This window comes from Cryptotermes secundus, unplaced genomic scaffold (assembly GCF_002891405.2).
Source record: "Cryptotermes secundus unplaced genomic scaffold, Csec_1.0 scaffold2030, whole genome shotgun sequence".
Classification (NCBI taxonomy): domain Eukaryota; kingdom Metazoa; phylum Arthropoda; class Insecta; order Blattodea; family Kalotermitidae; genus Cryptotermes; species Cryptotermes secundus.
This window is the reverse complement of record NW_019731241.1, coordinates 99,766-116,267: the sequence shown is the minus strand read 5'-3', so window position 1 is coordinate 116,267 and position 16,502 is coordinate 99,766. Positions and strand designations below refer to the sequence as shown.

At 42.1% G+C, this 16,502-nt stretch overlaps 1 protein-coding gene across 8 annotated transcripts in view; it reads left to right on the top strand.

Moving 5' to 3' along the window:
* Nucleotides 1–16,502, top strand: part of LOC111866657 (mannosylglucosyl-3-phosphoglycerate phosphatase) — a 171,398-nt gene that overhangs the window by 118,587 nt on the left and 36,309 nt on the right. For all 8 annotated transcript variants that reach the window (XM_023855827.2, XM_023855826.2, XM_023855825.2 and 5 more), the window contains 2 exons: nucleotides 3,783–4,033; nucleotides 12,440–12,571. In XM_023855827.2, the coding sequence (XP_023711595.1) occupies nucleotides 3,783–4,033; nucleotides 12,440–12,571 (383 nt within the window). The remainder of the gene's footprint in view (nucleotides 1–3,782; nucleotides 4,034–12,439; nucleotides 12,572–16,502) is intronic.

The window sequence follows — 16,502 nt, the reverse complement described above, 5'->3', positions numbered from 1 at the left end:
TAAAATTCCACTAATCCACTCTTTTCTCCTATTCTGTGCTCGTCACCTAGCCAGTAAAGGAGTATCAAACGCGTACAGATCACATAAATCTTCAGACAGCGCCATGACAGAACGCGAATGGCATCGGCCGAACACGCAGCCAAAGGACGCGCAGTGAACGCACGAATTCGGACGAACAGATTCGCACAGATTCGGCCGAATCCCAGTTCGCAGGTTTCCGCTTCCAATGGACGACTAGCCTTACAGGACGAATCATTTCATATTGTACTGACTTCCCATACCTGTCCCCTTCCCCCGATCTTACACCACCTGATGCCTACTTGTGGGGAATGTTAAAGGAGAGAGTGTTCAACTGTGAAGATCCGCCAAGAACTGTGCCTGCATTACACAAGCAAATCGTCTCCTTTTGCAGGAGTCTGTAGCAACCTTTGTTCTGGGATATGATTGAGAAATTGTGTGAACGATATGAACAATGTCTACAGTAAGGCAGTGCACACTTCAAAAACTTACATTACGCATGCCGTGGTAAATCAACACGCTAATAGTGTGTATGTTAGTTTCTATCAGGAGAAATAAACTCACAGATGACAACAAGGTAATATTGTTCATCTTTTTCATTTCAGTACTGAATTTTTTTCCGCATACTGTATGTCCAGTTCTGCAACAGCTAAACAAAGAATACCAGAATTGATTCCTCCCAAAGCAGGATAATCTTGTAGAAAAGTTTTTGACTCTGTGGAATGTTAGTCTGTCTTCCAAGCAATATATTGCACTGGAAATTCTGAAGTGTACTTCATGAATCCAGCCCAGGTTATGTCATGTCTTTTCATAATTTGTACAGGACAGGGTATTGAACTGACCAGCAATTCTGCAAAAGTAATTATGGGATTTTTGAAACTCGCTTGATACATGGTTACATGCTGGATGGACAATTTTGTAATTCTCCAGATTTTCTGATATCTAAGGAAACAGATTGTGTTAGCACCTTACATGTCAACAGAAATAATATTCCTTCCGTAGTGAAGAGGGGAGAACAATTCTGCCATCTTTCAGGGAACATAGGCATTATGGCATGGCACAGTAACAGGAGAATGATGATGATCCCCACATATCACACAGATGAGATGTGTCAGTAAGCAGAAGGAAGAATATAACAAGACTTGTTTTATTTTTTGACTGCAGTACCCACAAGGGTCAACCTGAAAGATCAAGTGCTGCAGCTATACTATTGGAATGAAATAAATGTTCCACATGATTTGTAAAATTATTGCACGGGCTACTCAGTGTTACCATTTTCAGTAATTCAGTGATCATATACGAGGGGTGTTCAAGTTCTAAGGTCTCCCGTTTTTTTTCTCAGGACTGGGAGCAGATAGACACATGCGGTTTAGTTTAAAATATATGTGCACTCTTTGTGAATGCGTGACAGAGATGGCAGCACTGTACGGCACACAGAACTCTAGTGGTAGCGGCGAGAGTGGGGAGTGTTTTTGATACTTAAAATGGTGACGTTTTCATTACAAGAACAGTGAGTAATCATTCGTTTTCTCCACTTGAATGGTGCGACACCCAGTGAAATTCATCGCCAGTTGAGTGAGACGTGTGGTGGTGGTGTCATGAATGTGAAAAATGTGCGTTCGTGGGTGCGACAGTTCAAAGAAGGCCGAACGTCGTGTGACAACGAACCAAAACAATCTCGGCCTCGCACCAGCCGGTCTGACAGCATGGTCGAGCGAGTTGAGAAAGTTGTTTTGGAGGATCGCCGATTGAGTGTGGAAACCATCGCCTCCAAAGTTGGCATTTCAGTGGGATCTGTGCACAAAATCATGCATGAAGACCTGCGAATGCGGAAAGTGTCCTCCAGGTGGGTGCCACGAATTCTGGCGGATGACCACAAGGCTGCACACATGGCTATTTGCCAGGCGATGTTGACACGTGATGAAGGCATGAATGGGACTTTCTTTTCATCAACTGTGACAATGGATGAGACATGGATGCTGTTTTTCAATCTGCTATTACATCATCAATTTTTCAGTGGTCAAAACAGACTCCTACAGAAGCGTTCGCAGCAGCCATGGAATCATGGCGTCGACGTTGTGAAAAATGTGTACGGCTGCAGGGAGATTACGTTGAAAAGTGACAGAAGTTTCAAATTTTTTGTATGATTATTGTATGAGAAAAAAAATCGGAGACCTTAGAACTTGAACACACAACGTATTAGATCAGTGCTATCAAACAAGGAAACTTGCCTCACATTCAGAATCCTCATCATCGAAGGATTCATGGAAAGATGGTGGTCTGGAGCTTCTGTCCCTTTAAATAGGTGCCTATCTAGTTAACCACTTCCTAAAAGTCTTTCTGTATGTCACATTTTAGAGAGTTACTGCTATCAGGAAATAAGGCTAAACATCAGATGAAACATATAGCCTATTCGCAACAAGGGAAAGCAAAGGAATTAATCTAGTGGTACCCTGATTGTGGAGCTGGTTTGTATTTGAATGAATGCTTGAAGAGTTAGAATATGTGGGATCCCATATGTGTACAACATTCTTCTAACGGTAAAATTGTAGATTAGTCTTATGTGAAACTGTAATGAAAAATCTTCAGTTTCTTCTATACAGATTGTATGTTGTGTCAGTTTAAAAGCTTCTTTTCAAAAATTAAAAACACCCCCTTGGGACACAGTAGAACAAATGCCCTCACTGAAGGCTCAGGCTTACAAAGTAAATTGATAATCTTGCTCACCGACTGCAGTTATACAAATTGTGAAAGTACTTCTGTTGACCCGATCTTCTTTGAATTTACATGAACTTTAATCTTTTCATTTTCTAAAGTTGTACATATTTTTCTTCAGAAAAGATTAATGATATGATTGCCTGGTTACTTTTAACTTTTAATGCATTTAACAGAGGTAAAAGTGCTGCTGCTGGATTTAGTTGTTTATGGATGAGCTGCAAGAAAGAGAAAGCTATTCCCCATCCCCCTATAAAACGCCATAAGGGCCATAGGGCTGAGAGATGTTGAGGCTTCCACATTCTCTAGACAGTTGACTCACTGATGGTGGTGAGGTTGTAAGCCTCAGGTGCTGGCCGCCCTTTAACCCAGGAAGATCCCTGGTATTCATTTCTATTAGAGGCTCAGTCAACCTCAGGTCCATACTGTATTGTGACTGGAAGGATTATGTCAATTGAGAAATCCAGTGACACTGGGAATCGAACCTGTGACCTTCTGGCTTGTAGCATAGTGCATCAACCAACTACACTGTCATGTTCCTCAGGAGGTATGAAATACACATTAGGATAATTCGGCCTATCACCCTCATAAAATCAGGAAATAGTTTACATAATTTCTACATTGATAGCACAGTCAGTAAAGTAGCTGGCTGTGGTCTGGATAGTCAGAGTATATTGTGAGCAGGGGCAGGTGTTATTCTTTTTTGTCTTTGTCATCACACCCATTCTGAACTCTGCAGTAGGTTGCAAGAGATCTTTTGAGGAAAGTGGCAGAGCATGCAGATAACTGCTCACCTCTATCTATTGCTGAAGTTAGAAATATGTGGAGCTCTAGTTTTGCTACCCCATAGTCTTCGTAGCATGTTACTTAAACACAGAGATAACTCTTACTTTGGGGGGGGGGGCATTGAAAAGTAGCACACTTGGGTAGTAATAAGGATTAATTATTTCAGTGAACCAGATGTATTTCACACCCCAGATAACTATGAGTTAATTGCATGTTACATAGTTTAAAATTTATATTATAATTGTAATTTACTTTCTTTTTAGGGCAAGACATATTACATGCTTTGGAAAATGGTGTAAGCATGTATCCAAAGTTAGAAGGCAGGTTCCCTCAAGTTGCTGGTATTACTTTTGCATTTGATCCACGACAGCCACCTGGGAAGAGAGTTGATCCGCAGCTTGTTAGGATAGGAGATGAATACCTTGAACCTGATCAGAGGTACCGCCTGGCTACTAAAATGTACCTGTATTCTGGCTGTGATGGTTACTCAGTGCTTAAAGATGCAAAAGTATTGGTAAGTTTTCAAACATTTTTGTCTCTGTTGAAATACCATGCTTCTTTTACAGGGCCTATTACAGTGTTTTACCATTTGTTTTGAATAGTTGAGAAGCATTATTTTTAACTTAAAGGAAAGAAACAACATCGGTTTGTATATAGTTATATGTTATGATGGACACTGGATATTTAATCTTCCAAGTCATGAAGTAGTTGAGATAGAACAAATATGTTTTCACTGTTTATCCCACCATTTCGATGTGCTTCACCTATTTTGTGACCAGAGAAGAAATCCCTGAAAAAGTAGAAGTCATTGTCTTGCTCCTGACGCCACTCAGAAACATCACCTTTTGATTTCGTCATATAGAAACTGACCAACATGCACATAGTTCCACAGGTTTCAGAAAAAGAGTGTAGGTAGGGTGATTGGTTTAATTACTCAAACCCACAGTGCCTGTACTTGTGTGGCCTTGTGGATCTGATGTCATGTTCTGGAGGTTTCTTGAGGGAGCAGATGAGAGACTCCCTCTAGAAACCTCCTGAACATGGCGCCAGACCATAAGGCAACGCAGGTCAAGGCATGGCAGGCAGCTTAACCATGAGGCTATTGGGTCATTGCTCTCACGGTAACCTTGCCTTTTCTTTCCTCCCAACACAATCCTATACCTGCTTTGGCCTGCTACCTGCTGACCCATCTCCCCACACCCTTCCCCTCTCCTCTCCATTGATTTCCCATGTGGCCCCTCTCCCCTTCCTGTTTTTATATAGCTGGGTGTCTTGACTGGCACTCTGCCTATAGACACCTGCTCACGCTGGTTCATTGCTCACAGATGTCTTGACTGGCACTCTGCCTATAGACACCTGCTCATGCTGGTTCATTGCTCACAGATTTCTTATACACTGAAGATGGAGGCGATACATTCCTCTGAAACGTCGGTTAATCCTTTAAGAGCCTAGCAACACCATGTGGGGACCTTTAAAGTATAGCCGAGTGGCCATGCGACACCCTATGGGTATGCGCAGTCCATGCGTGTGCACAGTGTTTTAAAATCTAGTTTTAGGATAGAAATTCTTGTTCTACTTACATTACTTTTGGGCACCCTTTTATAAGTAGACAGTCTTCCCTCCTGCGTCATCTAACTGAATGTAACTGAATGCAGAGTCCCACATCGCAATTCATGCACTTTATCCATATGTAACTCCATTTCCCACGCAAAGAGCACACACGACACCTCACTCTCGTATTACAGGAAGTAGGCCAGTGATGTCGAGTGGCCTCGTCTATTCATAACGCTTATAAAACATCGCAATTTCAGCTATGCACCATAGCCCTATTTCGCATGGAAGAAGCCGAAATTGAGAGGCCGCTCATAAATCACACCATTCAGAATGCAGTACAGATGACTTTGAAGGGTCGAGGAAGCAAGGGCCTTTGCAGGGATATTCCAAGAACAGTACCTCAGTGTGCTTAGTCCAAGATATAAACAAGCAGAGTTTAATGAGGACAAAGTACGATAAGACTTTGCCCACACTCATGCTTACAGAAAGGTCCGACTTGACTGGAGAATGTGCAATACAAACATAAATTTCCTCTCCTCTTGCCAGATAAGACATAGTAAGATAGTGTGTCAGCAGCATGAATTTATACTGCAGGAACGTTTTGTGCAGAAACTTTATGCATGTTTGTGGACAGACGCTCAAAATTAGGAATTTTTTTTTGGAATCAGTGTAACAATTTTTATAGATTCTAAAACTGTAAATTACAATATCTGATTCTATATCCTTTTTAGATAAAAGCATCATTTATTTCGTTCGTTTATCACAAAAATTGTAGAAATCACAGTATTTTCAGTAACATGCTTACAGTTTTTATTACTCTACAATGGCGGACATTTAAATTAACTCCGGCCATCTGCCATTACGGGAATTTAAATGGCCCGTCTCTTAGAGGTTAACAAAATATCTACATGGCGTCACATCCCAGAAGATGGCATTCTTCAGCCTTCTTTAAATTCTGAAGCACAGTAACATAGCCATCCCCAGTGATTGTTTCCTTTTGTGCCATGCAGTCCATGGGTAAAATTCCCTCTAATTTTCATTTCGTGCATCCTGATATGTTATTATATACAATTCTTTATCGGAGTCCGTCATAACACAACAACATAACGGTCAAGGTTAAAATTACCTTAGCTACATGTTTCTGCTTTTAAAGCCATCATCAGGCAAACACGTGATTACTATATTTGCACACTATTGAACTGCAATTTCATTGTGATAGTAAAGCTGGATACTTCATAACTGTTACATTATGAAATACATGGTATAAAAATACAATGAATTGAAAACTTGTTATAAAACAAAGGTTATATGCTAGAATATGGTTAAAAACTGTTCATGCGATATTGCATATCATGAAGTCAGTTGTTGCAATCTTGTTACGAGGGTTGGAACTTTAATAGTGGCAGCACTGCTGTAGGGATTCCATGCATCAGAACAAAATAATGTCGCTTATACCACATGTAAGTTACATACCTACCTTACCTCAGAGCAAATGGACTCTCCCTTCCCACATCATGCGCATGCAACGTGATGAGAAGATCAGAGCCTCATGTTAGCTGGTGGTCTAATGTAGTGTTGTCACGATGTTTTCGAAACAGGAACAATGGAGTTCGATAAAGATTGAATGTGCCAGAGGCCGTACAGCACGACAGTGTCATCAAGGTCCTCAAGAGGCTTGCGGGGAATCTGCATTCACTTACAGAACAGTGGCAAGGTGGGTGAAAGCCTTCAACGAGGAACGCCAAAATGTGGCAGACATGCGTCGACCAGGTCATCCTAGTGTCAGTGAAGAAAAAGTGTATGCTCTTTCCGTGTTACTGGAGAGTGATCGACGCCGTACGATTCATGAGCTGGCCCGAGAGACAGGATTAGCACATACAACTGTGACTGGTCATGAGAAAAATTGCATCATGATGGGTTCCGCATGATTTGATGGAAGTACAGAAATGGCTACAATACGACGCTGCTCGTAACAACTTGGAGTGCTATGAGCGTGAAGGAGAGGCTTTCTTATGCCATATCATTACGCTGGATGAGACATGGGCTAAATTGTATGAGCCACAAATGAAACGCCAATCAAACGAATGGCGTCATTACAGATCACCATGAAAATCAAAATTTTGTCAGAACCCCAGCAGTGTGAAAGTTGTGATTCTCGTGTATGACTGTGATGGTGTTATCCTAACGCATACCGTTCCTTGATAGCAGACTGTCAATGTGCAGTATTACTGTTCATTTTTGGAACACAACCTGTGACCAGCTTTGAGAAAGAAGTGTCGACACTTTCTGCAGGACAGTGCTAGGCCGCATGCAGTACAGGCTGTGGCTGATTTGTTCGATCGATGGGGCTGGGAAGTGCTGTACCATCCACCATACTTCCCGGACTTAAGCCCTTGTGAGTTTGACTTGATTCCTAAGATGAAGGAACCACTTCATGGAATTCGCTTCAGATCTGTTCCAGAGATTCTTCAGAGAGTAGGCCGCTCCATTCGAACTATCAACACAACTGGCACTGCTAAAGGTATCCTATGACTTCCACATCGCTGGCAACGGGTTGTACACATTGCTGGTGACTACACTGAAGGACAGTAAAACTTTGAAACATGCATCTATTTTGTATCAGTTGTAAATAAATAGTTGCTACTATTAAAGTTCCAACCCTCGTATATTCCCGCGGACATAATGGTATATTCTAGACTTGTATGCGAATATATAGTAAACTGCTTGGAGGCCCGTGGTATAGATGTAGTATTATTTGACATTAATTGTTTGGCCTGTGTCTCATCTTACAGTGTATTTTGTCCATTCTGTTGGGAATACAGATTGCAATACAGCAATATACAGTGGGAATACGTGTATGACAAGATTGCAACATGATATGCAATATCACATGAAGCATTTTTAACCATATTTTACTCCATAACTTTCGTTTTATAATGAGTTTATAATTCATTCTATTTTATACCATATTTTATAATGTAACAGTTATCAAGTATCCAGCTTTACTATCACAATGAAGTTGCAGTTCCATACGGTGTGAATATATTGTGACATGTTGCGCAACGGAGGACACCCACCTCCCCAGTGGTACGTGGCGGTAACGAAGCGCTCGCGTTGCTATGGTAATAGGCGAGTCCCCACCCCGCCACTCTCCCCACGGTGATGTAACGCGCAACGCACGGTGACGCAACACGGTGACGCGGAACCGCTTCCTACTGTAACGTGGCACATAACAGGCACACAGCCCCTATATAAGAGAGCTGCGCTGACTGCAGAGTTAGTTGTAACGTGGCCATCGCCGAAGACAGTTCCAAGTTAGTTCCAAGCAAGCCTATGAGTCAGAGTGTGTTATCAACAGTTCTCAAGGCAGCAGCCTGCGAGTAGAGTTGGAATCTAGCCATCAGAGAGTTACGAGTTGAATTGAATTGGAGTAGTCACCGAGTTTAGTTGTAACGAGTGAATCGTGACAGTGTGAAGAGATTTGTGTGTGGGGTTTGTAAAGTATGTAAACCCGTATCAGTGTTATAATTAATTGTAGCCGTTACTTGTAGGTTGTTAAATAAATCAATTAACAATCTCTACGGTGTATTCAGTAAGGAAACACGTTACAGTGGGATTTGGACTTACACACGTGACCGACGAGATTCGAACTCAAGACACGTTACACTGGTGTCAGAAGTGTTTTACGAACTTGAACACGCCTCAGCAAATAATTGAATTATTGTGCAGCGAGTATTTTACTGCTGCAACATGGACATGGAAAAGATGATGGAACGTCTGTTGTTCGCCCAGGAGCAACTGGCGGCCAGACAGAAAGCCGATAGGGAGGAAGAGAGGAGGAAAGAGAAGGAAGGGATGGAGGGAAGTAGGAGGAAAGACAAAGAAGATTTCCTGGCCAAATTAGACTCCTGTCAAGAAAAGGTGGAGATCAGCCACAAGGAACTCCTAGCCAGAATGGACGCCAACTCGAAAGCCTGGCGAGAAGAAATGGCCGCCTGGCGAGAGAAGACCTCCGCGGAGACAAGAGGAACCCAAGCAAGCACGGCACAAGAAGAAGAGGTCCCCATTGCAATACTGGTCGGAGTGACGATGGCCTGCCAAGAGATGGAGGCACGTCTGGAAGAAGAAGAGCCAGCCTCAGTGGACATGACACCTGAAGCGGCAGAATTACGAGAGGTACCCGTAGAAGACGCCGAAGTAATGCCGGTCCGAGAACTGAAGTAGAAAAGGCGTAGGGACCGAAACAAGCGACAAATGAAGAATTCGACATGGGAAAATTGCGGACCCCAGAATAAATTGGCCGTCGTCAGCAGGAAGGTGTCCTGCCATAGAAGAGTGTCATGGCGCCAGAGAAACATCTTCAGGAAATCTTGGACCCGAGGAGATCATGCATCCCGGATAAAGTTGGCTGCCATCTGCAGGAAGATATCCTGTCGCGTGACAGTGGCACGACGTTGGAGGAATGACTTCAAGAAGGAAACTCCCCAGGGAACCTTCGGATGCCAGAGAAAGGACTTGGTGCCATGGTCTCATGCCAGCAAGTGGCAGGAGGACCAGGAGGAACGACGACGTCAGCAAGTGCAAACAACGCATCAAGGGCTGTTACGTCGACATAAGGAACATCTCATGGAAGACATAAACATGGACTGGACCTTATGGAGGGGACAACCCCCTCCAAAACGGAAAAAGAGACTTCAAGCAGAGGAGGAACCGGCAATGTAGAATAACCGGCCTCCCCAGAGAGAGTGAATGTGCCATAGAATGAAAGTGATGGGTGAATGGGATACAACTGGATCTTCTGGCGAGCTGAAAGGAAACTGCTCGAGACGAGTTGGTCTTAAGAGGGGAGCTGTTGTAACTGCCGGATGATAGTCGCTGCGAGAAGTAGCCGAAACAGGAGATGCTGCAAGAACAGCCTCTGAAGCAGAGGAATGGGGATGCACCGTTAGGCTATTCGGGATGAACAGCCTTAAGGAGGGAGCAGTGTGACATGTTGCGCAATGGAGGACACCCTCCTCCCCAGCGGTACGTGGCAGTAACGAAGCGCTCGCATTACTATGGTAATAGGCGAGTCCCCGCCCTGCCACTCTCCCCACGGTGATGTAACGTGCAACGCGCGGTGACTCAACACGGTGACGCGGAACCGCTTCCTACTGTGACGTGGCACGGAACAGGCACACAGCCCCTATATAAGAGAGCTGCGCTGCCTGCAGAGTTAGTTGTAACGTGGCCATCGCTGAAGACAGTTCCGAGTTATTTCCATGCAAGCCTACGAGTCAGAGTGTGTTATCAACAGTTCTCAAGGCAGCAGCCTGCGAGTAGAGTTGGAATCTAGCCAGCGGCGAGTTACGAGTGAAAGTGTGTGATAATCAGTGATAGTTTGTGATAACTGAGAATTGATTGGGAGTGTGTGATACAGTAACACTTATATAGCTCCCGTACTGTGAAACGTGATAATCAGTGACAGTTTGTGATAACTGAGAATTGATTGGGAGTGTGTGATACAGTAACACTTATATAGCTCCCGTACTGTGAAACGTGATAATCAGTGACAGTTTGTGATAACTGAGAATTGATTGGGAGTGTGTGATACAGTAACACTTATATAGCTCCCGTACTGTGAAACGTGATAATCAGTGACAGTTTGTGATAACTGAGAATTGATTGGGAGTGTGTGATACAGTAACACTTATATAGCTCCCGTACTGTGAAACGTGATAATCAGTGACAGTTTGTGATAACTGAGAATTGATTGGGAGTGTGTGATACAGTAACACTTATATAGCTCCCGTACTGTGAAACGTGATAATCAGTGACAGTTTGTGATAACTGAGAATTGATTGGGAGTGTGTGATACAGTAACACTTATATAGCTCCCGTACTGTGAAACGTGATAATCAGTGACAGTTTGTGATAACTGAGAATTGATTGGGAGTGTGTGATACAGTAACACTTATATAGCTCCCGTACTGTGAAACGTGTAGTCTACTGACAATAGCGTGGTTTGATTTGCGAATGGGGTTATAAATTGTGAAACCCCGCAATATTGTTACCATTAATTGTAGCCGTGATTTGTAGATAGTTAAATAAACCAAGTAACCATCTCTACGGCGTCTTCAGTAACCCAACACATCACAATATTAATCTTGCGTTTGCCTGATGATGTCTTTAAAAGGAGAAATATGTAGCTAAGGTAATTTTAACCTTGACCGTTATGTTGTTGTGTTATGACTGACTCCAATAGAGACTTCCCTCTAATTGTAAAACACTATGGCCATGATCTCTCCAGCCAATGGTGGTGACTCAAACTCTTAGGAATGGGTGAACAGTAACGAACCTTGTTGTGTTTCCGTATTCCATTGATTGATCCACATTTCGTCTTCTGTGATGGCTCCTGAGAGAAATATTTATGGATAAACTTTGTTAGTCCAAAATTCTACCCAGAAAATTGGAAGTAGTCACTTTCACTGGCCTTCCAGGCAGTGGTGTAACTTTGATGGATTTTTTGCCCCACTTGAACTGTTAGACCAATATTTCACCTTATATTACTTGTAAAGTATTACTGTTTATGTTTACTTATTTTATGTGTTTGGAAATGCAGTATTACCATACACAACCAACATCCATTCACGAACAGGCCTTGGTCCATTTCAATTCTTAATGATGAATCTGTGCTCTAATCTCGCAGAATTCATGTTAACATGCAGGTAGGTTGATTCACATGCAGCCATATCACAAATTTCGAACGGACCCCACTGGAACTACACACACAATATGCAGAGACATGTCAGAACAGGTTACATCTTGTCTCACTGTCATACATGGCTGAAATCTGGTCTAGGTAGATTACGTACTTAGTGACGCTCATTGGACAATCATTATAAGTTGCGTAGAGTAGAAAAAAGAAGTCAGAAATTACTGAAAAATATTGTTACATTTTAACAGGGTTAGGGAAAATCATACAAGGTTTCAAATGTGATATATTGTTCCAGAGTTTACTGTACTTACTTTATGATGATGTACATAAAGAAAGGAATGAAATAAGATGAGTTGCTGTGTTCTAGAAATTATGTGTCTAATGGATTCAGAAAGGGAAATAATGTTTACACCTAATTTACATTACAAAAGGGGTGCCTCAGATACCTAGCTTAAATTAAGTTTCATGTCAGTAGTAATTATTCATTGGAAGTAAGTACTGGCAAGGTGAGTGCAGTTCAAGTCAAGAACAGAATAATTTTTATGAGAAGGACAGTATCCACCAAGGTGGTTCTTCTTAGATGTCACATTACATACTGGCTAATTTCTATTAAGAATTGTTTATAGACTGTTTACTTACCTTATTTTGTTGTTTCCTGTATTTTTACAGGTTAATGAGGAAGAGTGCCCTGAACTAGGTCGAGCAATACAAAATCATTTCCAGGCTATAGATATTCGGCTTGGGAAGACAAAACGCCATTCTAAACACCGCCAGAGCCTAGTCACACTTTCACGGAGGTATCATTATTTTCCTTTTTCTGAATTACTTATGGTGCCTCTTTCACAAAAGTGAAGTGCTAAATTGAAAAAATACTTTGTATTCATGTTGCCTTAATTAGGTATTAGCCTTTTTCTTGTTATGCATCTTGTTGTGGATGTAAATTCTAAGGTTTTTTACTGTCACACAACAAACATGGTTTTGATTAGTGCATAACAAATAATTGAAACAACTACAGTAATAAGTCAGTTTATTATAGCAAACACACTACATGTTTTGGTCTAACTGACCATCATCAGGTGTATATTCACCCATGGAGCTGAGCCCTTCTTGGGAAGCTATCATTCATGCAGCTAATCAGGAACTTCCCAGCATTTTATGGAACCCACAGGTTCATTACCATGTTCACAAGAGCCCTCCGACGGTCCCTGTCCTGGGCCAGATCAATCCAATCCATACCGTCCCATCCTGTCTCTTTGAGATCCATTCTAATATTTCTAAAGGGTTCTGACAGTGGTGGATGACACACAGAAACTGGGGTTTTGGACTTTTTCCATCGTCCAGAATTCTACGTAATAGAGGACATGAGGTTTCAGAAACCGGATCTGTTTCCGTCTTCAGGTGAGAAAGGAAGACACCTACTCATTTGGATCCCTTAGAAAGAGCTAATCTCAATCACTGGATAACTCCTGTCAGATTTACCCAGCTATTTCAACATACAGTATGTGCCAAAATATTCAGTACTGAAACTCGCGCATCTCGAACACGTGTGTTTGTCGACGGGGCATAGCTCCAGCTGCACATGTTCCCAGTAGTGAAAAGTAAGTTGTGTTGTGCAGTTGTTGGAAATGGGTCTCTCGACAGAGGAAAAAGTATTCATAGTTGAGTATTATTTCCGATCATACGGAAGTGGTCGCGAAGGGGGACCGAGCTCGAAAAAAGTGAAAATTCCAAGAGAGATTTAATAAGACGGCACCAAGTAACACACATATGCTGTCTATTGTTATGAAATTTCGCCACTCTGGTAGTGCGCTGTGTTGACAGAAGGGGAAGTCTGGTCGGCCAATAACTGTTTCGACAAAATAGAGTCATGCACATGTTCTTCAGCAGGTGCTGCATTTGCCCCGACGTAGTTTACAATGAACGGCCTTGAAACTGAAAATCAGCTATACATCCGTTCACCAATTGTTTAAGGTCATAGGTGGATTTCCATACCAGATACAGGTTGGACAGTGCTTGACAGAGTCAGATATGTGCGCCAGGATGGTGTACGAGGATCCAGATTTCTTGAGGAATGTGTGGTTCTCTGACGAATGTCACATTGACTTGGACAGCTACATCAATCGCCAGACAACTCGCTTCCTTGGTTTTGTGCAGCCAGATGTTATTGTCCAGAAACCGCTACATAGTACACGTGTGACAATATGGTGTGTGGTCTCAGCACACGGTATATTAGGCCCCTATTTCATTGAGGATGAGGAAGGCAGTGCTCTTACTGTCACCCAAGAACGTTACAGGGACATGGTGATCGGACCATTTCTTCAGGATTTGAGAAGGGTCTGTTGTGCAAGGGGCCTTCACATGAATAGACAGTGGTATCAGCAGTACATCTTTTCATTTCAGTAATGAATATTTTGGCACATACTGTATAAGACTAGGCTAGTTCAGTGGGCGATAACAAGAAACAATAAAATAAAAATTGTGATAGAGCATGCACATGTGTGGAACTAGGATAGAAAAAGAGGTAGAAATTTATGTTAGAAACCGAGCTGACAATAACCAAGTCCATGAGCACCACTGCGAAGAAATGGGAAAAATTGTGAAGACATGTAATATCCACCACTAGTGCCATATGTGGAGTAAAACTTGAACACCTGAGACTGGAACGTTATGGAAAAGCATGAAGAGTCTGTCACGTCATACAGATCTTCTCTTTGAGTTAGAAACCTCCCTGCTGATGAGGGGTATCCAGATAGGAGAAATGTCCAAACTGGGTTGGCTGATTGGATTTCTTAAGTATGCCATATGGTCTAATTCCTTATATTTCCTATACCTACTGTTACTTTTAATTTCCAAATTCCTGGCATCATCCCAGCCTACTCATTGACCCTCTTCATAGGCATGTTGGGCTAATTAATTTTTATAGAATATCCTGTTGGAGATTGTGCCTATGTTCATGGAGCCACATGGCTACAGGTCTGTTTCCCCAGTACAGCTTCTTCCACACTCTCAGGGAATACTGTAGGTGCTCTGTGCCATCTGTTGCGCATCTCTTTCCGACCTTGTTCTCGTGAGTGAACTCGTAAGTGTGTGTTTAGTTCTGAAGATTGTCCTGACATTGTATCGATTCCCTATATGTTTGAACTTCTCAGAAACACCCTTTGTATATGGGATGTACACAGAGCCCAGGGGCTTTTGCTCTTTATTCAGACAACTGCTACCCTTGGAGTTAATGACTGAGTCAATGAAACCTTGCGGATAACCATTGAGCTGGAAATCACTTCTCAGGCTGCTGATTTCTTTAACCAGATTTTGTTCTTGGCGTATGGTGCAATCTCTGTTGTGCAAACTCTGAATCAAACCTTTTTTCACATGCAGTGGATAGAGTTGAAGTTAAGGTACCGGCCAGTGTGGGTGGGTTTTCTGTAGATTTTTGGTTTCTCTTCCCTGCTATCCAGCACATCAAGAAAGGAAATTACACTGCCTGATTCTGTTTCATGGTGAACTGGATGGACGACTTTAAACTGTTGAGGTGACTGAGGAAATCCTGTAACTGCTCTGGACCATGGGGCCAGACCACGAATGTGTCATTAACGTGCTGGAGCCACATCAGTGGTTTATGTTGTGTCGATTCAAGAGCCAGTTTCTCAAAATGCTCCATGAAGATGTTGCTCACAGTGGGTGATGTCTGTTCCAAGACACCCTGAATCTGTGTTCCTCCCTTAATGTCAGAGACCAAGTTCCACACCCATACAGAACCACAGTCAAAATTATAGTTTTGTGTATTCTAATTTTTATATTTTTAGACAGCAGGCAAGAAGAGAAAAGGCTCTGGACTGAATGGTAGGAAGCATTACTCAAGTTCAATCTCCTCTTAATTTCCTCCTGTTTCAGGTTTTGATTTGTTATAGTCGTTCCCAAATATCTGAACTGTTCCACGTTTTCAAAACATTTGTTACCTATATGTCCTGATGTTGCCATGCATAAATACTCAATACATATGCCAGAAGCTCAACAAGGCTCTTTATTTGATTAAATCCTTACGTGACCCAGCCAATCTGTATTAAGAAAAGTCTGTTTTACTAAGTTTTAATCTGTATTGAAATATGGTATTATTTTTTGGGGTGGGGTGCTTAAGGACTCTGAAACTGTATTTAAAAACCAGAAAGAATGTCTTAAGATTGATCAAAGGTGTTAATAATAGAGTTTCTTGTAGAAATATGTTTGGTGAATTTAAGATTTGGCTGTTACCTCATTATATATACGAGGGTTGGAACCTTAACCCTTTGGCGCAGTCATTTAAATTCCGCGGCTGCGTCTCCGGCGGTAATATATTCAGCCGGCCATTTAAATTTTGCTCGAAAATGATTTATTCATCTTTGTTCTTAAATTCTATGAAATAGGAACACGAAACTTTCACTAAAATGATCTTAAAAGGTGGTTTTATAACCTTACCTTATAATATGGGCGCCCTGTATCTCGGCAATGGAAGCAGCTTGTTTAGTATTTGAGCAGTGAATGGTACGCCTTGAAGGATGAAACTTTCACTAAAATGATCTTAAAAGATGGTTTTTATAACCTTACCTTATAATATGAGCGCCCTGTATCTCGGCAATACAAGCAGTTGGTTTAGTAGAATCTGAGCAGTGTAAGGAAGGCCTTGAAGAATTCGTATAACCCAACGGTGCCCCACATTCACCGCTCCAATATTGTCTTTTCTTTTGCCCTTTTTTTT